Consider the following 21,783-nt stretch of genomic DNA (forward strand, 5'->3'; position numbering starts at 1 on the left):
ACTTTTAGACGTTAATATTCTTAAATATTTTTAACCTTTCATGCAAGTTCTACCTAAACCTAATACAACATCAATTTCTAGCACCTCACCTTTATAAAAATTTTCCGAAGTATTCATTACAGTTTTCAATAAAATACACTTTAGCACTCACTTTTTCATATACATATAACATTTAATTACATTATTAGTTACCAGGTAGAAACAGCATCATAAAAAAGGAGTGGAAACAAGTATAACTGAAACTTCAAAAATCTGTAACAACTACAAGCTTCCAGGTAGCTGTAGGCATCAGTTGATATGTTTTATGGAAGGAATGGAAAGCACTAGTTAATCTGGTGAGCCACTTAAACCCAAATTTGTTAAGAGAGTTCATTCCTATTATGTTATCAAATCCTATTTTGTTCATTATAGAAACTGTTCCTAAAGACAATTTTTAAAAAAACCAACTGTGCTGATCCCTATTTTCAAGGTTATAATTTCATCTCTTAGGTACTGTCTGACATGCTGAACCTGACTGTACCAGAGACTCTGAGATTGCACTCAATGCTTTAAACAGTTACACATTCACTAAAATTCATGTATTGTTTTCAGATCTCATTGGCATTAGAATGTATCTAATTTTAGTCAAGTCACAATAAAGAAAATGAAATCAGGTAATCACTGTTGATTTAACCCCAAATAATTTGTTTTTAAAATTTTCAAGACTGACATCATTAAACTTAGTCATTAAAAGTTTCTAGAAATTTTACAAAGATAATTAATAAACAAAACAGTAATAATGACGTATACTCCTTACTGAGCCCATGATGTCTTTCTGGTACCACACCAAGTGTTACACATATATGATTCTCATTTAATTTTTAAACAATCTTGTTACATTTTATGATCCCCATTCTAACCACAGGAAAGTTGAAGCTCACAATGGTCAAAAAAGTGCTTGGTTATCAGTTAGTAAAAGGCAGAGATTGAGAGTCAAATGCAAGTATGCAGGGCTCCAAAGTGAATGTTCTATTCAAGATGACACCTCTTCACAAACTGAATATAACTGGAATAAGTGTTCTTACCTCAAATTGTGGACAGAACGTAAAAACAAAGGTCTCTCCAGTACCATAAAAGCCATCACTTACTTTAAATGGCTCAGACGCCAATGCACCAAAAACCTAAGGATAAAAAAGGCACGTTCAATGACATGACTATTAATTTGTTTCCGTAAGCACTGTCCCATTATATATGTTTAAGTAAAATGCAAAAAGTTTAATCTAGCATAGTTTTGTCTACTTGTACTTAAAAAGTGAAACATGACCAGTTGTCACACAATTCATATTACTGTCAGGTACAAAGCATATCAGTTTCTCAGTGGGAAAAAACCAGATTTTTCCTAGTTTTGAAATCTAAAAACATGTCTATTATAACAAAAAGATAATCTAAAAAAGTGGTAGCCACATTTCAGCATGACAATGTACACACAGTGAGGACAACATGCTGTTGTGGTACTGTAGCACTTACGACAGCAAAAACCCCTCAGTATGGGTAAACATTCTACTACTAAAAAGGTATGCCAGTTTCCTCTTCATTGGACAGTAAATTCCATGAGGACAGAACTTCAGTCTGAATTGTTTGGTCCTGTAATGCCTTGGCTTTACACAGTACACGACACACAGTAGATACCCTAAAAAAAGGATGAATAAATGAACAAGAGGACTGGACAAGTCATTTCAATGCTGTGGGTCTAAGGTTCCAGATCACGAAATGGCAAAGTAGAGTTCGATGATCTCTACAGTCACTATCTCTCCTGACATTCTACTTCCAGACTCAATTTTTAAAATAGACTTTTCTTATTGTAAGGTGTGTATGTACACACACACACACACACACATATATATATAATACAATCATACAGATCAATTTGGAATCATCACAAAGCAAAGTTCCATTCAACCTTCATGCAGACCTAGAAACAGGACATTACCAGCACCCCAGAAACTCTGTACCACCACCTCCACCTCCCAAAATGAAGCTACTAGGTCTGACAATAACAAAGACGTGTTTTGCCCATTTATGAACTTGCTGTTTCAGGAATAACCAAACTGTGTCTTCCTTATCTGGGACTTTGTTCTTGGTCTCATCCTCACACAATTATCTTTATTTATTTTATAAATTTTATTTATTTTTTAGCTATTTTTTTAAAAACATCTTTATTGGAGTATAATTGCCTTACAATGGTGTGTTAGTTTCTGCTGTATAACAAATTGAATCAGCTATACATATACATATATCCCCATATCTCCTCCCTCTTGCATCTCCCTCCCTCCCACCCTCCCTATCCCACACCTCTAGGTGGTCACAAAGCACTGAGCTGATCTCCCTGTGCTATGTGGCTGCTTCCCACTAGCTATCTATTTTACATTTGGTAGTGTATATATGTCCATGCCACTCTCTCACTTCATCCCAGCCTACCCTTCCCTCTCCCCATGTCCTCAAGTCCATTCTCTACATCTGCATCTTTATTCCTGTCCTGCCACTAGGTTCTTCAGAACCATTTTTTCTTTTTTTTTTTTTACATTCCGTATATATGTGTTAGCATATGGTATTTGTTTTTCTCTTTCTGACTTAGTTCGCTCTGTATGACAGTCTCTGCGTCCCTCCACCTCACTACAAATAACACAATTTTGTTTCTTTTTATGACTGAGTAATATTCCACTGTATATATGTGCCACATCTTCTTTATCCATTCATCTGTCAATGGACACTCAGGTTGCTTCCAAGCCCTGGCTATCGTAAATAGAGCTGCAATGAACATTGTGGTACCTGTCTCTTGAGTTATGGTTTTCTCAGGGTATATGCCCAGTAGTGGGATTGCTGGGTCGTATGGTACCTCTATGTTTAGTTTTTTTAAGGAACCTCCATGTGGTTCTCCATAGTGGCTGTATCAATTTACATTCCCACCAACAGTGCAAGAGGGTTCCCTTTTCTCCACACCCTCTCCAGCAATTATTGTCTGTAGATTTTCTGATGATGGCCATTCTGACCAGTATGAGATGGTACCTCATTGCAGTTTTGCTTTGCATTTCTCTAATGATTAGTGATGTTGAGCATCCTTTCATGTGTTTGTTGGCAATCAGTATATCTTCTTTGGAGAAATGTCTGTTTAGGTCTTCTGCTCATTTTTGGATTGGGTTGTTTGTTTTTTTGATATTGAGCTACATGAGCTGCCTGTATATTTTGGAGACTAATCCTTTGTCAGTTGCTTCGTTTGCAAATATTTTCTCCCATGCTGAGGGCTGTCTTTTCATCTTGTTTATGGTTTCCTTTGCTGTGCAAAAGCTTTTAAGTTTCAATAGGTCCCATTTATTTGTGTTTTTATTTCCATTTCTCTAGGAGGTGGGTCAAAAAGGATCTTGCTGTGATTTATGTCATAGAGTGTTTTGCCTATGTTTTCCTCTAAGAGTTTTGTACTGTATGACCTTACATTTAGGTCTGTAATCCAGTTTGAATTTATTTTGCTGTATGGTGTTAGGAAGTGTTCTAATTTCATACTTTTACATGTAGCTGTCCAGTTTCCCCAGCACCACTTATTGAAGAGGCTGTCTTTTCTCCATTGTATATTGTTGCCTCCTTTATCAAAGATAAGGTGACCATGTGTGTGTGGGTTTATCTCTGGGCTTTCTATCCTGTTCCACTGATCTATTTCTGTTTTTCTACCACTACCATACTGTCTTGATTACTGCAGCTTTGTAGTACAGTCTGAAGTCAGGGAGTCTGATTCCACCAGCTCTGTTTTTCTTTCTCATGATTGCTTTGGGGGCTTCCCTGGTGGCGCAGTGGTTGAGAGTCTGCCTGCTGATGCAGGGGACACGGGTTCGTGCCCCGGTCCGGGAAGATCCCACATGCCGTGGAGCAGCTAGGCCCGTGAGCCATGGCTGCTGAGCCTGCACATCCGGAGCCTGTGCTCTACAACAGGAGAGGCCACAACAGTGAGAGACCCGCGTACCACAAAAAAAAAAAAAAAAAAAAAAAAAGATTGCTTTGGCTATTAAGGGTGTTTTGTGTTTCCATATAAATTGTGAAATTTTTTGTTCTAGTTCTGTGAAAAATACCATTGGTAGTTTGATAGGGATTGCAATAGATCTGTAGATTGCTTTGGGTAGTATAGTCATTTTCACAATGTTGATTCTTCCAATCCAAGAACACAGTATATCTTTCCATCTGTTGGTATCATCTTTAATTTCTCTCATCAGCGTCTTACAGTGTTCTGCATACAGGTCTTTTGTCTCTTTAGGTAGGTTTATTCCTAGGTATTTTATTCTTTTTGTTGCAATGGGAGTGTTTCCTTAATTTCTCTTTCAGATTTTTCATCGTTAGTGTATAGGAATGCAAGAGATTTCTGTGCATTAATTTTGCATCCTGCTACTTTACCAAATTCATTGATTAGCTCTAGTAGTTTTCTGATAGCATCTTCAGGATTCTCTATGTATAGTGTCATGTCATCTGCAAACAGTGACAGCTTTATTTCTTCTCTTCCGATTTGGATTCCTCTCACTTCTTTTTCTTCTCTGATTGCTGTGGCTAAAACTTTCAAAACTATGCTGAATAACAGTAGTGAGAGTCTTGTTCCTGATCTTAGTGGAAATGGTTTCAGTTTTTCACCATTGAGAACAATGTTGGCTGTAGGTTTGTCATGTATGGCCTTTATTATGTTGAGGAAAGTTCCCTCTGGCATGCCTACTTTCTGCAGGGTTTTTATCATTAATGGGTGTTGAATTTTGTCAGAAGCTTTTTCTGCATCTATTGAGATGATCATATGGTTTTTCTCCTTCAATGTGTTAATATGGTTTATCACATTGATTGATTTGCATATACTGAAGAATCCTTGTATTCCTGGGATAAACCCCACTTGATCACAGTGTATAATCCTTTTAATGTGCTGTTGGATTCTGTTTCCTAGTATTCTGTTGAGGATTTTTACAATGTTCATCAGTGATATTGGTCTGTAGTTTTCTTTTTTTGTGACATCTTTGTCTGGTTTTGGTATCAGGGTGATGGTGGCCTTGTAGAATTAGTTTGGGAGTGTTCCTTCCTCTGCTATATTTTGGAAGAGTTTGAGAAGGATAGGTGTTAGCTCTTCTCTAAATGTTGATAGAATTTGCCTGTGAAGCCACCTGGTCCTGGGCTTTTGTTTGTTGGAAGATTTTTAATCACATTCTCAATTTCAGTGCTTGTGATTGGTCTGTTTATATTTTCTATTTCTTCCTGGTTCAGTCTCGGAAGGTTGTGCTTTTCTAAGAATATGTCCATTTCTTCCAGGTTGTCCATTTTATTGGCACAGAGTTGCTTGTAGTAATCTCTCATGATTCTTTGTATTTCTGCAGTGTCAGCTGTTACTTCTCCTTTTTCATTTCTAATTCTATTGAGTCTTCTCTCTTTTTTTCTTGATGAGTCTGGCTAGTGGTTTATCAATTGTTTTTATCTTCTCAAAGAACCAGCTTTTAGTTTTATTGATCTTAGCTATTGTTTCCTTTATGTCTTTTTCACTTATCTCTGTTCTGATCTTTATGATTTATTTCCTTCTGCTAAATTTGTTTTTTTTTGTTGTTGTTCTTCTTCTTTCTCTAATTGCTTTAGCTGTAAGGTTAGGTTGTTTATTTCAGATGTTTCTTGTTTCTGAGGTAGGATTGTATTGCTATAAACTTCCCTCTTAGAACTGCTTTTGCTGCATCCCATAGGTTTTAGGTCGTTGTGTTTTTATTGTCATTTGTTTCTAGGTATTTTCTGATTTCCTCTTTGATTTCTTCAGTGATCTCTTGGTTATTTAAGAGGGTACTGTTCAGCCTCCATGTGTTTGTATTTCTCACAGATGTTTTTCCTGTAACTGATATCTAGTTTCATAGTGTTGTGGTCAGAAAAGATACTTGATACGATTTCAATTTTCTTAAATTTACCAAGGCTTGATTTGTGACCCAACATATGATCTATCTTAGAGAATGTCCATGAGCACTTGAGAAGAAAGTGTATTGTGCTGTTTTTGGATCGAATGTCCTATAAATATCAATTAAGTCCATCTTGTTTAATGTATCATTTAAAGCTTGTGCTTCCTTATTTATTTCTTTTGGATGATGTGTCCATTGGTGAAAGTGGGGTGTTAAAGTCCCTTGCTATGACTGTGTTACTGTCGATCGCCCCTTTTATGGCTGTTAGCATTTGCCTTATGTATTGAGGTGCTCCTATGTTGGGTGCATAAATATTTACAATTGTTATATCTGCTTCTTAGATTGATCCCTTGATCATTATGTAGTGTCCTTCTTTGTCTCTTGTCATAGTCTTTGTTTTAAAGTCTATTTTGTCTGATATGAGAATTGCTACTCCAGCTTTCTTTTGATTTTCATTTGCATGGAATATCTTTTTCCATCCCCTCACTTTCAGTCTGTATGTGTCCCTAGGTCTGAAGTGGGTCTCTTGTAGACAGCATATATACGGGTCTTGTTTTTGTATCCGTTCAGCCAGTCTATGTCTTTTGGTTGGAGCATTTAATCCATTTACATTTAAGGTAGTTATCGATATGTATGTTCCTATTACCATTTCCTTAATTGTTTTGGGTCTGTTATTGTAGGTGTTTTCCTTCTCTTGTGTTTCCTGCCTAAAGAAGTTCCTTTAGCATTTGTTGTAAAGCTGGTTTGGTGGTGCTGAATTTTCTTAGCTTTTGCTTGTCTGTAAAGGTTTTAATTTCTCCATCGAATCTGAATGAGGTCCTTGCTGGGTAGAGTAATCTTGGTTGTAGGTTTTTCCCTTTCATCACTTTAAATATGTCCTGCCACTCCCTTCTGGCTTGCAGACTTTCTGCTGAAAGATCAGCTGTTAACCTTATGGCATTTCCCTTGTATGTTATTTGTTGCTTTTCCCTTGTTGCTTTCAATATTTTTCTTTGTATTTAATTTTTGATAGTTTGATTAATATGTGTCTTGTTGTGCTTCTCCTTGGATTTATCCTGTATGGGACTCTCTGCGCTTCCTGGACTTGACTATTTCCTTTCCTATATTAGGGAAGTTTTCAAGTATGATATCTTTAAATATCTTCTCCGCCCCTTTTTTTTCCCTCTTCTTCTCTGGGACCCCTATAATTCAAAAGTTGGTGCATTTAATATTGTCTCAAAAGTCTCTGAGACTGTCTTCAATTCTTTTAATTCTTCTTTCTTTATTCTGGTCTGCAGTAGTTATTTCCTCTGTTTTATCTTCCTGGTCACTTCTCTGTTCTTCTGCCTCAATTATTCTGCTATTGATTCCTTCTAGAGAATTTTTAATTCCATTTACTGTTTTGTTTATCATTGTTTGTTTGCTCTTTAGTTCTTCTGGGTCCTTGTTAAACGTTTCTTGTATGTTCTCCATTCTATTTCCAAGATTTTGGATCATCTTTACTATCATTACTCGGAATTCCTTTTCAGGTGGACTGCCTATTTCCTCTTTATTTCTTTGGTCTGGTGGGGTTTTACCTTGCTGCTTCATCTGCTGTATATTTCTCTGTCTTCTCATTTTACTTAACTTACTGTGTTTGGGGTCTCCTTTTTGCTGCCTGCAGGTTCATAGTTCCCATTATTTTTGGTGTCTGTCCCCAGTGGCTAAGGTTGGTTCAGTGGGTTTTGCAGGCTTCCTGGTGAAGGGGACTAATGCCTGTGCTCTTGTGGATGAGGCTGCATCTTGTCTTTCTGGTGGGCAGGACCGCATCAGGTGGTGTGTTTTGGGGTGTCTGTGAACTTGTTATTTTAGGCAGCCTCTCTGCTAATGGGTGGGGTTGTGTTTCTGTCTTGCTAGTTGTTTGGCATAGGGTGTCCAGCACTGTAGCCTGGTGGTCATTGAGTGGAGCTGGGTCTTCACGTTGAGATGGAGATCTCTGGGAGACCTTTCACCATCTGATATTATGTGGGGCTGGGAGGTCTCTGGTGGACCAATGTTCTGAACTCAGCTCTCTAACCTCAGAGGCTCAGGCCTGACACTTGGCCGGAGCACCAAGACCCTGTTAGCCACATGGCTCAGAAGAAAAGGGAGAAAAAAAAGAAAGAAAGAAAGAAAGGGAGGGAGGGAGGGAGGGAGGGAGGGAGGGAGGGAGAGAGAGAGAGAGAGCGAGAGAGAGAGAGAGAGAGAGGGAAAGAAAGAATGAAAAAAAAGAAAAAGACAGAAAGAAAAATTAAAGTTATTAAAATAAAAAATATATTATTAAAAATAAAAAATAAGAGTAATTAAAAAAAAAGAAAGAAAGAAAGAGAGCAACCAAACCAAAAAAGAAATCCACCAATGATAACAAGTGCTAAAAACTATACTAAAAAAGCCCAAAACAAAGCAAAAAAAGACAGAACCCTAAGTCAAATGGTAAAATCAAAGCTATACAGACAAAATAACACAAAGAAGCATACACATACACACTCACGAAAGGAGAAAAGGAAGAAAGAATATATATATATAAAAGAAGAGAGCACCAAATCAATAAACAAATCTACCAATGATAATAAGCTCTAAATACTAAACTAAGGTAAACATAAAACCAGAAACAAATTAGATGCAGAAATCAAACCCCAAGTCTACAGTTGCTCCCAAAGTCCACCTCATCAATTTTGGGACAATTGATTGCTTATTCAGGTATTCCACAATGCAGGGAATATCAATTTGATTGTGGAGATTTAATCCACTGCTCCTGAGGCTGCATGGAGAGATTTCCCTTTCTCTTCTTTGTTCGCACAACTCCTGGGGTTCAGCTTTGGATATGGCTCTGCCTCTGTGTGTAGGTCGCCTGAAGGCGTCTGTTCCCCACCCAGACAGGACGGGGTAAAAGGAGCAGCTGATTAGGGGGCTCTGGCTCACTCAGGCCAGGGGGGAGGGGGGGGTACGGAATGTGGGGCGAGCCTGCGGCGGCAGAGGCCAGCATGATGCAACAGCCTGAGGTGCACTGTGCGCTCTCCTGGGGAAGTTGTCCCTGGATCATGGGACCCTGGTAGTGGTGGGCTGCACAGGCTCTCAGGAGGGGAGGTGTGGATAGTGACCTGTGCTTGCACACAGGCTTCTTGGTGGCTGCAGCAGCAGCCTCAGCATTTCATACCTGTCTCTGTGGTCCGCGCTGATAGCTGCATCTCGCACCCATCTCTGGAGCTCGTTTAGGCGGTGTTCTGAATCCCCTCTCCTTGTGCACCCCGAAACAATGGTCTCTTGCCTCTTAGGCAGGTCCAGACTTTTTCCCAGACTCCCCTCCAGCTAGCTGTGGCGCACTAGTCCCCTTCAGGCTGTGTTCACGCAGCGAACCCCAGTCCTCTCCCTGGGGTCTTACCTCTGAAGCCAGAGCCTCAGCTCCCAGCCCCCACCCGCCCTGGCCGGTGAGCAGACAAGCCTCTCAGGCTGGTGAGTGCTGGTTGGCAGCAATGCTCTGTGCGGGAATCTCTCCGCTGTGCCCTCTGCACCCCTGTTGCTGTGCTCTCCTCCGTGTCTCTGAAGCTTCCCCCCACCCACCTGCTGTCTCCACCAGTTAAGGGGCTTCCTAGTGTGTGGAAACTTTTCCTCCTTCACAGCTCCCTCCCAGAGGTGCAGGTCCCGTCCCTATTCTTTTGTCTATGTTTTTTTTTTTTTCTTTTGCCCTACTCAGGTACCTGGCGAGTTTCTTGCCTTTTGGGAAGTCTGAGGTCTTCTGCCAGAATTCAGTAAGTGTTCTGTAGGAGCTGTTCCTCATGTAGATGTATTTTTGATGTATTTGTGGGGAGGAAGGTGATCTCCACGTCTTACTCCTCTGCCATCTAGAAGCTATCTCTCACAATCATCTTTAACTTTCTAAAATTTACCCACATTTCAAGACTGTCAATTTCCACTACTTCCCGGAACCTCATTCTTATCTCCCTCAGATAGGAATGAACAATCTAAACACCCCTTTTACTTTTTACAGATTCTAACTATACTAGGCATATTTTGCTTGGCTTTAGAGATACTCGCATACTTTAGTATTCTTTTCTACCAGACTGTAATTCCTTTGAAGGCAGGAACTGTTTAATTATTCATGCTCATATCTATACCTCTGTAGGACTCAGCATTGCCTTGCATATCAAAAGCACTCAATAATTACCAGTTAAACTTAATAAAATGTACTAATGAAAATTTTTATCAAAAGAATATGCTAACATTACTGTTACTACCATCTCTTAAAAGGTAAGGTTGTTATTTTTCATACCTGCCCATCACTGTCTTTAATCACCATCAGCACTGGAGTGTCTAAACCTGTCATTGTTCGATAAAGGGTCTTCAAGCTTGTACCGTGCTTCCCAGTACCATAAACAAGAGTCCATGGATAGCCAATTGTTCTTGGTGGAAGATGCTTGGTAAGCTTTGAAAAATAAATTGTTAACACATACTCAATAGTTGCTTATTGTTAATCTGTACGATACTAATCCAGTTGGAATTTAATAGTACTTTATAAAATGCAGCCTACAAAAATAACAGTAGAAAATATCATTGTCAAAGATACTAAGATGCTTGAAGAATAACTGTACATTTCTCAGTATGAAATATTAATTGTTCATTAGGAAAAGAAACAGTCATACCAAACAATATACAGATTAGAATAGAGTCAAGAAACATGGATTACTTATTGTTTGCATCCTCTGTATCAAATTAACAAAAATATTTGATGAACTGTTAGCTTGATTATTAATAACCTCTCAAATCCAGAGGCAGACTATCAGAATTAGAAATCAAGCTTCAATATGTTATAACTGTATGGCTTTGAACATTTATGTAACCTCTCTGCACCCACGTTTCTTCACTTACAAAATGTGACAATAAGAGCATCCAACTCTTACAGGGGCTGCAACAACTACATTAGATTGCCCATATAAAGCAAGTAACTGGCACACAATAAGAAATTAAATACTGGCCATTATATTGTCTCACCTAAATTGCTACTGTTATTTATTTTCATGTCTGCTTACCCAAACCTCCTAATATCTTCTATTACAGCTAGCTGCTATATTTTGTTTACTTTCTCTGCATTGAAGACTAAGACTAGGAACAGCAGCCCTGCTTCTTCAGTTTTCAAAACAACTGAAAATAGGGTATTTTATTCTCATGGCACATACTCATAAAGGCACATATGTGGGTATGTCATACCTTTTCAATTTGATCTGGCAGTAATAGTTCACTGGGATCACTTAGGTTTGGTCGAAAAGATTCAGATTCCAGGTCTGCTTTCACTGGAGTAACCTGCTTTGAATTTATATCTTCCCTTGTAGTAATCTAAAGAAGTAAACAGCAGCAACATTATTAATACAGAACGGCAACCAACCTTCAAAAATTTTAGCCTTTTGAGAGAAATAAAACCTTATACCTTAAAAAAGGTGGCTAAAGCTTTAATTTAGGATTTTAGAATAAGCAAAAGATGCTCCATCTAATAACAATGGCATGTCCAATGCAGAAAAAGTTTTTTTATAAGCAGACATTTTTCTCATCTACTACATGAGGAAGGACAGGTATTGAATGATAAACTCCGCATTTCTGGTAAAAAGAGGTAAGTTGCATGGAAACTTTAATTTTTCTGTTCAAGGGCAAAAAATGAGCCAGCTAGCTTGCTTTTTATCTGTGCTATTTAAAATATGTGAGAATATTTTTTCATGGTTAACATAAAATTTGCCAAAAGTAATTAAGAAAACTTCCTGGGTGCCAAAATTTTAATTTAAAAAAAATAGTACAAAAAAAAAGGATAATGTTTCATTGGTGTGCATGTGTATGTGAATTTATCTGCTTCACTGAAAAGGATACCATTATTTTTAGAAATGCCTTTTTAATTTTTACTTTCTAAACATGAAATTTTTTTATTTAGCTGAACCAAACAATACATTTAAAAGTTAACTTTTTCACAAACCTATTTTTAAATTAGAACAATTTGATGCACTAAAATGTATGCTTTTCTTGATGGAAATGATCTCACTGATATTCTTAAAATGATAAAAATGTTGATTAAATCAAAACAAATTCTTATACAATTTATTCTGTTGGTACTTTTTCCTATTAATTTTATTTTCATATGTAAAATGGAATAATATTAGAAAATAAAATATATGAAACAACAGTGATATTCTTAAAGTGACAGAAACGTTGATTAACTTAAATTCCTGTACAATTTATTCTGTTGGCACTTTTTCATATTAATTTTATTCTAATATATAAAATGCAGTAGTATTAGAAAATAAAATATATGAAACTACTGTTGATGAAACTTTTAAATTGGAAAACAGAATTCTATTGCAGCAGATAACTAAAATGCAGCAATTCTCGACGACTGTGATTCCACGCAGGAATGAAATCTTGCTAAATTTTGTTCCTTTAACAGATTTCTTACCAAACCTAAACAACATATATTTTCAACCAATACATGTTCTAGAACTGTATTGTTTTTTGATGAAAACTATATTAATTCTTTCACATCATCATCATGTTTTACCCTTATTTTGATGATGTGAAAGGTTAAAAAATATCCAAGGCAGCATGAGAAGCATTAAAAGAAAAGAAAAAAATTCAGGAGTTCTAGCAAAGCCATGAAAGCATATCTCATTAAGAAGAGGAAAACACACAATAATACACAAAGCTGAAAAATGAGGTCAAATATATAGTTCTTATTCCTGAAAAATCACAAAGATTATTTCACAGAATTTTAAACAATTTATCTAGCTGAAGTGCCTAATCTATACTATTCCAAAGTATTTCTAATACCAACCAGGAAAACCTAAGGAGAAAAACAATTCATCTCATTATGATGTATTTGATGTAGGGTTGATACAACTGTAATAGCCTTAAAGAAGAGAACCTTGCTATCCGTTAAACTTTTAAACATTTTCCCATAGTACATCTTCCCGATTCTATTTAGTAAAGATTCTACCTCGAACCCAAGACATTCTTCCAATGTAAAATGAAAACTCCTCATCAATCTAAGAAATACAGTACTGAGAACAGTTCTAAAATAACAGAAAATTCCTCTGAACATTTTTCAAATGAAAAGATGCCAGAAAAGACAGTCCTACAGTTCTTCAAGGCAATACTGTACTCTTTAATACAAAAGGAATTTTCTGATGGGGTATTTTAGTGCTGCAGTCAAAACGAATCCTTCAAAAAAGAGATTTGCCCTGACAAAAGACACTGAAAACAGGGAATATTCAATCTCTGGAGGGGTTTAAACTACTGAAGGGGGCACCTGGAGACGTCTGCAGAGTGTGCGCAGTTCTTCAGTATTTAGAGCATCGATCCTGCGGTGATACTCAGCCACTGACACTACCTGAATATGGAGACAGGAAGACAATAATTCCACTGACAGTTGAGAAAAACAGCCAAAACAAAACAAAAATTGGAGAAATTTAAATGGGAAAGAGAACTGTAATCAGGATTTCTTTCCCCACTCCATGCTGAAAATCCAAGAGATTTATATATTAAACTACGGTGAAATACACATGAATGAATTTAACTTATTAACTACTACATCCAACTAACTACTAGTACACAACTTAAGGTTTATTTATAACTACTAGTACACAACTTAAGGTTCATATAGACAGAATTTGACTGAATAAATAGAATTACAGTCCTTTATAAAAGAAACACTATATAAAACATAACATGCTTTGCTAATATCAAAGATAACATCTAAAATCTAACTGTCTTGCAGTTTACAAAGAAAATGGTAGTTTCAACTCTCCCCTTCAAATCAGTTTTAACTCAAACGTTACATCCTAATGGCAATGCTGGAAAAATTTCTTCTAGGCAAAGGTAACAAACATACCCGTGCTATATGATCTGTATCAGAACACAGAAGTGGGGGAGCAAGAAAAAGATATGAAGTACATTTTAAAACCTAAGACAGTAAGAAAAATAAGCTCCAGAAATAGAAAATTAGATTTTTAAAAGCATATCTAATAGCATTCTCAGGCATGTCCACTTAGTCTTTCTAAATGATCCTGAACTGAAAAGTTTTTGCCTTTCCTCTACAGTAATTCTTTGTAGTTGGTACTGTAGCAGTTATTTGTGACTAAAATGTAATGACTTTCCTACATTCTAAATTTCTAAGGGAAATTCTATATCTTCTGTAATTGTCTAGACCAGTCTCTTGCACGGTGCTGAATTTGAAAGCCACGTCTGACAGATAAATATTATAAAAAGCCCACGAAAACAGACAAGTTTCCTCAGACTGACACAACAGCTACAGCTTTTTCAGATCATGACATAATTCCCAAAACAGTAAGCATAATATAGTGAACTCTGGTGGTGCTATAAATGTGTGCTGAATTCTCCTGACCTATGACAAATTCCTCTTGTGATCAATCAATTATGTGTAGAGGTTCTGGCCACAAAATGCAGTTAAACCAACTGACCCATAAAAGGTTTAGATTTTTAAACTAACCTAGGTTTTAAAAGGTTCTTGTTCCAGTCAACTAAAACGAATTAGCTACTTCTATGAAGAGCGGTAAAGTTGTTGAAAGCAATGAAAGACATGAGAATAGAAAAAAGGAAAAGAAACTGAACAGACTTTCCATTCTGGCCATTATTATTAGATTGACTTTTGAAAAGCAAGAATGCTTGCAATATGATAGCTGACTCTCTACTTACAAAGAAACCCAAAGTAGTTATGATTTCAAGCTCTGGGGAATCAGATGGACCTAGGTTTTCCCCCTTCCTTATCTATTTCTCCATAAAACAGTGGAAATAATAATAGTACGTACTAAATAGGGTTTTTGTGTAAATAAAATGAAGAAATGAAATGCACACAAAGGATTGAGTATAGTGCCCACCACAGACTAAATAGTGGTTAACACTACTTTTACTTAATTTTCCATCAATTACCCTAAGGACTAAAGGATAATGTTGAAGAGTGTCCATATTTATTTTTGGTTTTTATTTTTGATATTAAAGTATTTCAGTTTTAAGAGCTCAACTATTTTATATATTTTGTCTATTTTGAAAGTTTAATTTAAAAATATTAAAGGTTTTTCAATTAAGAACAGAATTTTCAATAAAGATGAAAGAAAAATTAGGTGCTAAAAGTAAAAAAATAAAAATCACAGCTTGCTTTTCTAAGACCAGCAAAAGAAATCTCTACAAAATATTTAATGACCAGTTATACCTTTCTTCCTTCTTCCTATGGCATTCAGTCTAATTGAGAGTTTCCTAGACAAGAATTTTCAAATTATATGACTTAACTATTCCTCTGCATTCTTTCTATTCCTCTACTCAACACTGATCTTACACTGAAAGCTCTTCCTTTTACCATATAAAACACAGTTCCTGGATGAAAGTAAAATTGAATTTGCTCACAAAACGGATCAGTATCAACATCACTTAGAGTAGGAATCATCAGTTAGGGAACCATAAACTGGCATCATAAGTATAAGCTTATAACATCTGGTAGTCATAGTTTCTTTAATGTCACAAATCTACTTTCCTCATTCATTTTTTTTTTTTTTTGAACTGTATTCCTTTCTGGAACTTATAAACTCACCACTTCCTTACCTTTAAATATTTACTCATGCTGTGATGAATGATAATATACAATATTGTCAAAAGAGTAGGTGAACTAAGAAAGAAAAAGGATTTGAAATCAAATGACTATGATCTTGGGGTGGCCTCAGCCTGCAGCAGCTTCAAGCAGGATTTCGCTTCCCCGGCCAGAGACTTAAGTCAGGCCTCGGCAGTGAGAGCGCTGAATCCTAGCCACTAGACCCACCAGGGACAGTGGCCAGCGACAAGGTCCCTGGCTCGTCAGCTTTGTAGAAATGAATTCCCAGAGATGAAAAGTAGTGAAAAAAGTAAAGCATTTATTAGGAGGAAAAAGGGTACATATGAATAAACTCACATGGGCAGACTCAGAGAGTCAAGAGTTGTGTGCTCGTAGTAGTTTACCTCACTTGTATGGGACATTTCTTCTGGGTTCCCTTTGGCCAATTATCTTGCTTTGCCTGGTTCTGGGTCTGTAATTGGTTTATCTCAGGGTCCTCCCACGTGTGCATGTGCATCTCTTAGCCAAGATGGAATTCTAGAGAAGAGGCCTATGGGTAGGCTGACATCACTTACTATGGGGTGACGCCTCCTCCCTTTTTGACCTCTGTGGAGCCTTTCTGCGCATGTGTAGTAGGAAAGGTCTCCTTGACTCTGAGAACGAGAAATATGTGGTCCCTTTATCTTTCATCTGGGCAGGTCTTAGCTTCTCCTTCCTCCTGCTATTGTATTCATCTTGGAGAATCTGTCCACAGGGGATAAACTCCAGCTGCTCAGCCTGGGGCCCATCTATCTCCTGCCTCAACTAGAGAAATATACTTCCTCCTCTCAAAATAAATGAATAAAGAGATATAGATTCCTAGTATATATGGTGGATCTAGAATTAGTCTCAAATTAATTTTTAACCCCTTGGTAAATCATACTCCAGGTACAGAATGTATTACTTTACCCAAAAGATTAAACCTAGGTGGAAAATGGACAGATTGCTACAAAATGTCCTGTATCACACTCCCAATTATTAAAGGTACACAGTTGAGGAAATCAAGACCTTCTAGCTAAAACTGTATTCACTGTCTGGCTAAAAAGTCATTTCCTGAGGAGCAAAGTAGTTTGCCTATACTGCTAAATCCCATCTGCAGAAACTAAGTACTATGAACTACCCTCTGCAGAATTAAGTGCTACTCTCTAGTCTCTTCAGTTGTTGACAAAGGACTCTCACAAAGTGAGAGCATTTATTTTCAACAAATTACAAATGTGAAGGCAGAATTAAATCTATCCATCTCTATTACAGAGACTAATAACAACAACAACCAGAACAGAAGCTGAAAATAGAGGAAATGTATAGTTGCTGCAAATCCCATGAATAAGAACATGCTGTCCTAGAAAGAAAAGAGCTTCAGTCTGACACTGGTCTGACAGTCCTCCTTCCAGGATACTCCAGTATTTCCTCCTGAGATTACACCATAAACAAGCCAAAAACCTCCTTTCCCCCAACTGCCCTGCAGACTAAAAAAGATATCTGTGAATGTGCAATTTTTATTTCTCACTTATGCCTTACTTTTATTCCTTAGTAAAGGAAGATGGAGTAGAAAGAAAAATGTTACTTAACAATGCCATTTATATTTACTTTGGAATCCAAAAATATTTTTAAAAAGGAGGAAATTAAAGTTGAGCTGTTGTAGCTAACCAAAAAGGGCATACAACAGCATCCTGAACTTACGTAACATTCTGTTCTATATTTCATAATGTATGACAAAGTCTTATCACAAAATAAGACCTGGATTATGTTAAAACTTTACTCCTTTTTGCCTTAAATTAAAACTACTGTTTTCAAAATACACTTCCGTGACTTAAATAAAATATAAAAGGAGCAAATAGAGAATCATAAATTAGGTAACTACAAAGTAGAATTAAGAGGGAAAAAAGGATTAAATCCAGAATGAATAAAAAACAGAACACATTACTGAAGTTTTGATTTGAAGAAATCTTTTATATTTAAAATTACATCCTGTTAAGTATATCTGCAGATGACTCACATAGAATTTTGTAAGAAGGCAGATATATTCACTGTTCTTTTAGTCAAAAAAAAACCTGTTAACTACTCAAAACCATTCAATTACAATATGTGTATATTATACTAGCCTCATGGAACAATAAACGTAAGAAGTGACTCACAAAAAGGGAATAATCTTGTTTTCCCCACAGCATATCAGGGGAAAATAACACTCATTACATAATCTTGAGATATATTAATTCACTATTATAGTTGGAGACTTCAAAACTCCTCTATCAGTAATTTGCAAATCTGACAGAAAATCAGTAAGGACATAGCTGAACTGAACAGTATTCTCAATTAGTTGGATCTAATTGACATGTATAGAATACTCCATCCAACAACAGCTGAATACATATTCTTCTCAAGCTCACATGGAACATTCACTCAGAACACATTCTGGAACATTAAACATACCTTAACAAATATAAATCATAAAGTATGCTCTCAGACCACAGTGAAATTAAACTAGAAATCAGTAACAGAGAAATAGTGCGAAAATCCCAAATTACTTTAGAACAACACACTGCTAATTAACACATAATCATTAAAGTCTTGGGAGAAATTTAAAATATTCTGAACTAAATAAAAATATAACTTACCAAAATTTTGGGATACAGTGAAAGCAGGAATTAAGAGGAAAATTTATAGCACTGAATGCATATGTAAGAAAAGAGAAAGATCTAAAATCAATAATCTCAGCTTCCATTTTAGGAAACTAGAAAAAGAAGAGTTAATTAAGTCTGAAGTCGAAGAAAAGAAATAATAGAAAAAAATCAGAGTAGAAATCAGTGAAACAGAAAACAGAAAATCAATAGAGAAAACTCAACAAAACCAAAAACCAGTTCTTTGGAAAGATCAATAAAATTGATAAACCTCTAGCCAGGCTAACTAAAATAAGAAAAAGAACACACAAATAAATTATATCATAAATGAAGACAGGCCATCATTATTGATAATAAAGGAAAATAAAGGAATATTATAAACAACTCTATACCTACGAATTTGAAAACCTAGATGAAATGGACCAATTCCTTGAAAGACACAAACCACTAAACTCACACAGAAGAAACAAATCATCTGAACAGCCCTACATCTACTAAATAAATTGAATTAGTAATTAATAGCCTTGCAAAACAGAAAGTACCGGGCCCAGTTCTAGCCAACTAAAATGAATTCGCTACCAGTAAACATCAAGGTAACTCTATGAAAAGCTATGCAAAATTGCTGAGCACTATGACAGACATGATCATAGAAAAAAGGAAAAACTGAACAGATTTTCATTCTGGCCAATATAATTATATTGACTTTTGCAAAGCAAAAATGCATACACCACGGCAGCTGATTTTGTACTTACAAAGAAACCCAAAGTGGTATGATCTCTAGCTCTGGAGCATCTTCAGTGAATCCAGATAGATTCACTAGTGAATTCAATTAAACATTTAAGGAAGAAATTATACTAAATCTCTACAATCTCTTCCAGAAAAACAGAAGCAGAGAAAATACTTCCCAATTCATTCTATGAGGCCAGCACTACCCTAATAAAAAATAAACAAAGACATTGTAAGAAAGACAAACTACAGACCAATATCTCTCATGAACATACATGCAAAAAAACCTGAACAAAATATTACCAAATTGAATCCAACAATGTATAAAAAAGATATCTATACAGTGACCAAGAGGGATTTAATTCCAGGTATGCAAGGGATATGCAAGGTATTTCAACATTTGAAAATCAACTGATATAATCCATTACACATAAATAGATGCAGAAAAAGCATTAGTCAAAATCTAACATTCATTATAAAAACTCCTGGCAACCTAGAAATAGAGGGTAACTCCTGCAACTCGATAAAGAACATCTAACGAAAAAATCCTACAACTAACATCATACATAATGGTGAAAAATGAAATACTTTCCCACTCCTATTCAACATTGTACTGGAAGACCTAGCTAATGCAGTAAAACAAGAAAAGGAAATAAAAGGTATACAGATTGGAAAGGATGGAATAAAACTCTTAGCAGATGACATAATTGTTTATAAAGAAAATTCCAAAGAATCATCCAAAAACTACTGGAATTAATAAGCAATCATAGTAGGCTTGCAGGATGTAAGGTTATATTCAAAAGTCAACTGCTTTTCTATATATCAGCAATGAGTAATTGGAATCTGAAATGTAAAACCATACTATTTATATTAGTACAGAAAAAAAAGAAATACATGAAGTACAAAATTTTGAAGAAAGAAATCAAAGAAGATTTAAATAAATGAAGAGATATTCCATGTTCATATATATGGAAAGGAAGACAATACTGTCAAGATATCAGTTTTTCCCAACTTGGTCTATAGACTCAACATGATTCCAATAAAAATCCCACCAAGTTACTTTGTGGATATAGGCAAACTGATTATTTAAAGTTTATGTAGAAAGATCCCAATGCCAACACAGTAATGAAGGAAAAGAACAAAACTGAATGACTGACACTATTCAACTTCAAGACTTACTATAAAGTAATCAAGATTGTGATACTGGCAAAAGAACAAACAGATCAGTGGAATGGAAGAGAGCACCTACACATAGACTCACACAAGTACAGTCAATTGATTTTTGACAAAGAAGCAAAGATGATGCAATGAAGAATAGGATGGTCTTCTACCAAACAGTGGTGGAACAACTGGACAACCACACGCAAAAAAGTTAATCTAGACAAAGTCCTTATACTTTTCACAAAAATTAACTCAAAATGGATCATCAACCTAAATGTAAAATGCAAAAGTATAAAACAACTAGAATACAGAAAAAAATCTAGGTGAACATGGGTTTGAAGATGCATTTTTAGACAGAACACCAAAAGCATGATCCATAAAAAAAACTAGTAAGTTGGATTTCATTATAATTAAAAACGTCTGCTCTGTAACAGACACTGTCAAGAGAATAAAAAAATAATCCACAGACTGGGAGAAAATCTTTGCAAAATACATTGCTGATAAATATGTTATCCAAAATATACAAAGAACTCTTAAAAAACAACAAGAGAACAAACAAAACATGAACTAAAGATCTGGACATGTAAGAATATGAAAAGATGCTCTATGTCATATGTCATCAGAAAAATGCAAATTAAAATAACAATGGGGTACCACTACGCACCTATTTAGAATGAAAGCATTGACAATATTAAATGCTGGTGAGGATGCAGAGCAGCAGGAACTCTCATTCATTGCTGGTAGAGCACAAAATGGTACAGTCACTTTGGAAAACAGTTTGGCAGTTTCTGTTACAAAACTAAACATACTCTTATTATACAATCCAGCAGTCACACTCCTTGGAATTTACCTAAATGAGCTGAAAACTTAGGTCCACATAAAATCTGCACATGAATGTTTATAACAACCTTTTATTTAGTATAAGTGTCAAAACTTGGAAGTAACCAAAATGTCCTTCTATAGGTGAATAGATAAACTGTGGTACACTGAGAAAATGGAATATTAAATGTCAGCACTAAAAAGAAATGAGCTATAATGCCATGAAAAGACAGGGAGGAACCTTAAATGCATTTTACTAACTGAAAGAAGCCAATATGAAAAAGCTACATATGATACGATTCCAACTAGATGATACTCTGGAAAAGGCAAAACTATAGAAAGATTAAAAACATCAGTGGTTCTCAGGTGGAGGGAAGGAGGGATGAACAGATGGAGCACAGGGCATTTTGAAGGCAGTGAGACTACACTGTATCATCCTGTAATGGCAGATACATGTCATTCCATAGAATGTGTAACACAAAGAATGAACCCTAATGTAAACTACAGACTTTGGGTGATAATAATATGTATTAGCTCATAAATTATAACATGTACCACATTAATACAAGATGTAAATAACAGGGGTACTGTGTTTGGAGAGAAAGGGGTATATGGGAGCTCTCTGTACTTCCCATTCAATTTTTCTGTAAATCTAAAATCTAAAATCTCTAAAAAATAAAATCTATTAATTAAAGAAAAACAGGGAAAAAAACCAGGCAAACACAAAATTCAGGGAGGTAGTTACCAATTTGGAGTTGACATGAGATGAGACAGAGAAAGAACACATAGGGTGATGCACTTTCACTGGTAACGTTCTAGTTCTTAAGTTGGGTAGTGAATGAGTGAGTGTGATCACAAATACTCATTTTATCATTATGTCTCACAACTTACATATGTAATAAATATGCTTTTCAACTACTAA

At 35.9% G+C, this 21,783-nt stretch overlaps 1 protein-coding gene across 12 annotated transcripts in view; it reads right to left on the reverse strand.

Moving 5' to 3' along the window:
* Positions 1 to 21,783, reverse strand: part of OXR1 (oxidation resistance 1) — a 719,190-nt gene that overhangs the window by 4,699 nt on the left and 692,708 nt on the right. For 9 of the 12 annotated variants that reach the window (XM_029222485.1, XM_029222484.1, XM_029222490.1 and 6 more), the window contains 4 exons: positions 13,207 to 13,287; positions 11,130 to 11,255; positions 10,195 to 10,347; positions 1,065 to 1,160 (listed from right to left, as the gene is read on the reverse strand). In XM_029222485.1, coding sequence (XP_029078318.1) covers positions 1,065 to 1,160; positions 10,195 to 10,347; positions 11,130 to 11,255; positions 13,207 to 13,287 — 456 coding nt within the window. The remainder of the gene's footprint in view (positions 1 to 1,064; positions 1,161 to 10,194; positions 10,348 to 11,129; positions 11,256 to 13,206; positions 13,288 to 21,783) is intronic. The other 3 variants (XM_029222488.1, XM_029222489.1, XM_029222494.1) reach the window with 1 other exon arrangement.

This window comes from Monodon monoceros, unplaced genomic scaffold (assembly GCF_005190385.1).
Source record: "Monodon monoceros isolate NGI ecotype Baffin Bay Population unplaced genomic scaffold, NGI_Narwhal_1 Super_Scaffold_14, whole genome shotgun sequence".
Taxonomy (NCBI): domain Eukaryota; kingdom Metazoa; phylum Chordata; class Mammalia; order Artiodactyla; family Monodontidae; genus Monodon; species Monodon monoceros.